We start from the raw sequence: 5,378 nt of genomic DNA, 5'->3' as shown, positions 1-5,378 counted from the left end.
GCGCCGGTGGTCGCAGAACTTCTTGCTACTGGTGGAGAAGTGGTTGATGGTGATGATAGCTTAAAGTGGAGCCAAAAGCTGCTGCGGCGGAGAAGAAGGAGACGCCTGAGAAGGCTTCTGGCAACGGTGGTTCTCCTCGGGGAAAGAAGAGGCCTAGATCTGTCTGGAGGGACGACTATAGTGACTGGGATCCCTACTACATGGCCTATCTGAGGGACAAATACCCTTGTGACTTCCCCCCATATCTCTAATCATGCACATAACTATTACTAAACTCTACTTGCATGACTTTTGCTTACATATGAGTCCCTTTAAAGTTTGAATTATTTATGCTTGTGTTTCTCTTTATGTGTTTGATTATGTTGGCTAAAATTGTTGATGGTTGTTTGTAACACCCCCAAATTACTCTCCAATAGTAATGATTACAAAACCTGATTAAGAGAGTAACTTGAGAGCATTACCGCCACATGATTTCGTAAGGCTTTTCAAAACATAGACTTGCAGCGGAGAAAATACATACTTAACTTATATATATATTGATAATGATAGTAATAGTAGATTTCAAAATTGAACCATATGAGAATTTTTCATATAAAATGTCAACCATGAGACCTAGACTACATGATTATCGCCCTTCATCCCCAATGCCACATTTAGATCACGTCGAGTCATCATCACCTATCTACTCATCAAAATGATAAGTAAGGCCAAGCCAAAACAAAAGAGAAATACGTATTAGCAAAAAGGCTAAGTACATACCAATGCTAGATACGTAAAATCAAGTTATTTAATTAAACATGCTTTCGTAAGATTTAGCATTTATAAATTACAATTATTCAAATCTTCCATAAATAGAAATTTCACATTAAGAAACATTTATAAACATTCCAAAAATTATCAACATTTCAAAACTAACGACTTTCCCAAAATAGATTCCAATAGAAATGGAAGATCAATATTTTCGTAAACCATTTTTCCACCTAAGTGTGCACACCCGCCAAGCTAGTAACTCCTTACATAGTGCTATCAAGGGGAAAGACTAGGTCATACATAGTCCATAGTCTTCAATTTTATCTCCACATAATGGGAGTCATAAAAATCCATCAATATATATCTTTGATAAATCAACCTCCCAATTCCCATGTATGGGATTTCAACAACATTTGCTCTTTAAAATGAATTTGAATTCAAGTATGTGTATAAACAACTTTTAGAACATTGAAATTATTTCCTAAGATCAAACAGTAAAACATTTCACAATATTCATTTCATAAACATTCATAAATCCTTGTTCAACATTAAAAAAAAAAAAAAACACAAAACACATTTGTATAAAATCACATATTTAAAGATCTAGCCACGAGTACGTACCTTGATCTTTACAATTATTCCACCTAGATTTACAACCACGAACTATCTCCTAAATAAACATTAAATGGATTATTTTAAATAAGAATCAAATATGAAACTTTACAAAAATCATAAATTGAATATAGATATTAGTTTTGAAAGACTAACCGCAAAACAATATAAAGTAGCAAAGCTCACGAGAAGGTTCACGTTGAAAAGAAGGAGTCAGATCTTGCAGAAGCCATATCTCATAGTATATAACTCCGAATTTGGTGATTCTTGAGCCTAAACTCAAGTATTTTTTTGATAGAAACAACTTTGTCTCAAACAACAAAAGGCTAAAAATGATCGAAAGTGGTTGAAAAATGGCCTGGAACATATATGGGGTGAAGTAGTACGAAAATGGGAGGAAGAAAGAAGAAAAGAAGGATGAAACTTTAAGAGCAAGAGACTTTTGGATTAAAATGGCTAAACTTTGGTTCTATTTATAGAGTTTGGGAACTTGGGGGTCAAGTATTCAAGCTTGTAGAGGAAGTTTATGAGGTCATATGATGTCAACAACTTGGAGGTCAAGTATTCAAGCTTGTAAAGGAAGTTTGTGACTTTGGTCATGCTTTAGGAGTAAGAAATGGACTTAGGTCCTTTGACTTGGAGCAAAGAAATACTCAAAGTAGAAAAATCATATATTTGGATACTAAATTCCCGGCTTGCATATCAAAATCTTTTATAAAAAAAAAAAAAAATTTTAACCAAGTAATCTTCGTAAATAAAACTAAATAAAATTCTTTTGAGTCACCTTAAAGCATAATAATATTTATTATTAATAAACTATGATGTATTAAAGTTAAAACAAAATTAATAGTTATTAAACGGGTTTAAAAAAATACGGGGTATTACATTGTTGTTCGGCTTTGTTGGTTAAATTTGTGGGTGTTTGCTCCTCTGATTATGTTGGTTAAAGTTCTTACTGTTGGTTGTGGCTCTTGATTGTTGGTTGTGGCTATGTTGGTTAAATTTTTGGTTCTTGAATTTAATTTGTTGATCTCTTGTTGTTCTGATTTTGAGCATGTTATTTGGTTGGGCTGATTATGGTTGTTGAGATTTTGAGATGGGATTTGTATGATTTGTTGTTGATGGCCTGATGTGTGTTGGTTATTGTTGATTTGAGTCTATAATCATGCAACTTGGAGGTCTTGTGATGTATGGATGATGACCATAACACTTGTGGTATAGCCCTTGTAATACTCCGGTTTGAAGTTTGTTTCTGTTGTTGCCTTTGAATCCCCACAGTTGGCTGGTGTATATGTTTGAGTGAGTCCCTATTCTTGGTTTTAGTGTTAATGCATTGAGTCCCCCCACCTACCTTGCATCATATTTGTATGGAATTCCAAATGATGAAGGGACTCTTATGACTTGAGCCTATTATGTAAGGATGCTCCAACATCTTCTTAAAGAGGATGTTGTTGAGGTGCCTGTTAATGGTAGCTAATACGGTTAAACCAATCCCTTCTGATGGAAGTTAGACACAATGACCCTTCCATAATGCACAACTTATCAATATGTTAATGCTTTCATTTCATTTGCCTAAAAAATGGTAGATTGTACATAAGTCCTATTCCATATTAACTACATAGTCATGACTGCCTACCTATTCTATTTAACAAAAGACACCTAACCATTACAAAAACAAACAAAAACCTAGATTTCATGTTAATGGTTATGTGTGGCAGTCTCTGATCTTCTAACTTGGTTCTTCCAGTGCAAAACATTGTTAGTTGCTGACTTCTTTATTTATAAAAAGTTGCATCATCTTACTTGCTTGTATCATCCTCAATCTGCATCTACTTCCATCTCTTGACTTTCTGGTTGTTGGCCTGTGGTTGGGACAAAAAGGGTGTTGAGATACTACACTGTCTCAGCAATAAGAGTCCTGTCAACCTTCAAAATATTTTCCAAAGTCCCCTGTCTATCTTGCCTTGCCTTTCCCATGTGTGGTGGGTTGAAGTTGTTTCCACCTTGTTTTTTCAACACCTTAATCATGCAAGCCTGTAGTGTGATCAAGGTATACCTGTTAAGGGTTGGATCAAACACCTCAAATGCCTCTGCCACTTTCTCAATTAGCTCATCCAAATTTGTTGGGAATGACTGGTACTGTATGGACTGTATAGCCTTGAATAAACCAAGGTCCAACACATTAAGGTCTGGGGATTGGGCAGGTTGGAAAACAAATTGAATGTTAAACCCATTAGCTTGAGTGGATGCCAAAAACTCTTCATCTGTTAGGACTTAATGTGGCCTAGCATTATCCCATTGTATGATTATATTCTTTGATAATTGGCTGGCCATTCTACATGAATTGTTGGAATGATTTTGTCTAAAATCATGTGCCTAATTGCTTCTCTGTTGATAGTCTGAATGGCTTTAGTTTTCATTGTGGCTGCCTCTCTGTTTTGCTTTTCTTTTTTTCCCTTTCATGTTTCACAAAAGGGAGCAAACCATACTTCCCTGATTGTATGAGAGTCCCATCTTCAGCATATAGTGGTTTGCCCACCATTCCCATGAACATTGCCTTTAACTTAAACCTTTTAGACTGTTGTGCTCTGTATGGAACCTCTTCATTTTGTATGAGATAGAAAGTCCTTGTTTTTTGGTTCAAGTAGAACCACTTCTCATCAATGTGGTTGTGATGTTGCATATCCATAATTGTAGGGTCCACCTCACTTGAAACTAGATTTATGTGTTGTAGTACCCACTTTAGCCTTGCAACCTTTTGATTATCAAATAATGCAGGGTGGTTGGTTGCTAACACTGCCCTTAGTCTGCCCCTTTTTTTTCAACCTATGTATGACCACATGACTGACATTCAGAGCTGCATCACAGCTTCTGTTTGTGGTTCTCTTGTATAGTGGTATAGACATAAGCCACTCATCAGAGTATTCAAAAGGCTTGCGTCCAGTTTTTCCTAATTTCTTGGTTATGACATCCACTGCTTCTCCCAGTTGCATGTGCCTTTTGATTTCTTTTAGCCAGCTGCTGATAAGTGATATTTATGTCACTCGTAGGGGTAGTATTTAGGTTATTTTCGTGTCTATTTTTCCCTTATTTTCCTTTTATTCTCTTGTTTTCTCTTTAATAAAGTCTCCAGTTTATTTTGGTAATTTTGGTGTGTTTTAGTTTATTTTCTTATTTTATTAGTTTTAGTCTATTTTCCTATTTTATTTTACTTATTTCTATTTTATTTATTTTATTTTATTTGTCTTGGTTTTATTTTATTTCGTCCTTTATTTATTTTTATTTTATTTATTTCTATTTTATTTATTTTATTTTATGTCCCGATCCTCTCCTCGGTTTTCTTTGTGTGTAGGTTTGCAATCGTATTAAGGTTCAAAGCTCAAGTGTGTTCCGAGTTTCAAAGTCATATTCGCGTTCGGGTCCCAAGTTGAGTCAAATGCCAAACGAGCACAATTCACAAGCTTTCAATATCAAGCCCCTGCTGCTCTATTATCCTACACCACACCTTTCCTTATCCTACACCACACCAAAACGCCAAACCTCCCCTGCTCCCTCATTTCCCCTGCTGCCCAGCCACGCATCTCCCCTCACAATCCCTCACACTCCCCTGCTTCACCCCATCAACACCACCAACAACAGCAACAGCAGCAAACCCCCAGCATCTCCAACCACCACTCACTCCCTCACCACCTCACAACATCCGCAACAAACCCCTCAGCCACCATAAAGCCCCAGCAGCGTCGGCATCAACAACACCAAAACCGCACCACCTCTGCTTCCATTCGACCACCAGCAACCAGCAGTCACCACCGCAACTCACCGCAGCAAACCCATCTCAACCACATCCACCTAATTACAACAACAAGAACGCAAACAACATTACCCACCAATCAGAGAAGCCGCTTCAATCGAACCTCCGAATTTTCCCAAATCAGCAATTGCAGCTACCCAGGCCTCCGCGGGCGCGCAACCCTGTCAGAAGGCGCACACAATTGGGCTCCAAAGAACAGAATGAT

At 37.0% G+C, this 5,378-nt stretch overlaps 1 protein-coding gene and 1 long non-coding RNA gene across 2 annotated transcripts; both read right to left on the bottom strand.

Moving 5' to 3' along the window:
* Positions 1-498: 498 nt before the first annotated feature.
* LOC145588773 (uncharacterized) lies at positions 499-1,654 on the bottom strand. Its single transcript, XR_014101620.1, has 3 exons — positions 1,519-1,654; positions 1,372-1,420; positions 499-682 (listed from the first exon to the last, which is right to left on the bottom strand). It is a non-coding gene; the product is annotated as an uncharacterized LOC145588773 (long non-coding RNA).
* Positions 1,655-3,255: 1,601 nt separating this feature from the next.
* Positions 3,256-4,051, bottom strand: LOC145633029 (uncharacterized). The gene is made up of 2 exons (XM_081685337.1): positions 3,847-4,051; positions 3,256-3,626 (listed from the first exon to the last, which is right to left on the bottom strand). The coding sequence occupies exons 1-2, from the start codon at positions 4,049-4,051 to the stop codon at positions 3,256-3,258; spliced, it is 576 nt and encodes a 191-aa protein (XP_081541463.1).
* Between the last annotated feature and the right edge of the window lie 1,327 nt (positions 4,052-5,378).

This window comes from Chenopodium album, chromosome 1 (genome assembly GCF_948465745.1).
Source record: "Chenopodium album chromosome 1, dcCheAlbu1.1, whole genome shotgun sequence".
Taxonomy (NCBI): Eukaryota; Viridiplantae; Streptophyta; class Magnoliopsida; order Caryophyllales; family Amaranthaceae; genus Chenopodium; species Chenopodium album.
Note: the sequence above shows the minus strand (reverse complement) of the source record. Positions and strands in the feature narration are given on the sequence as shown.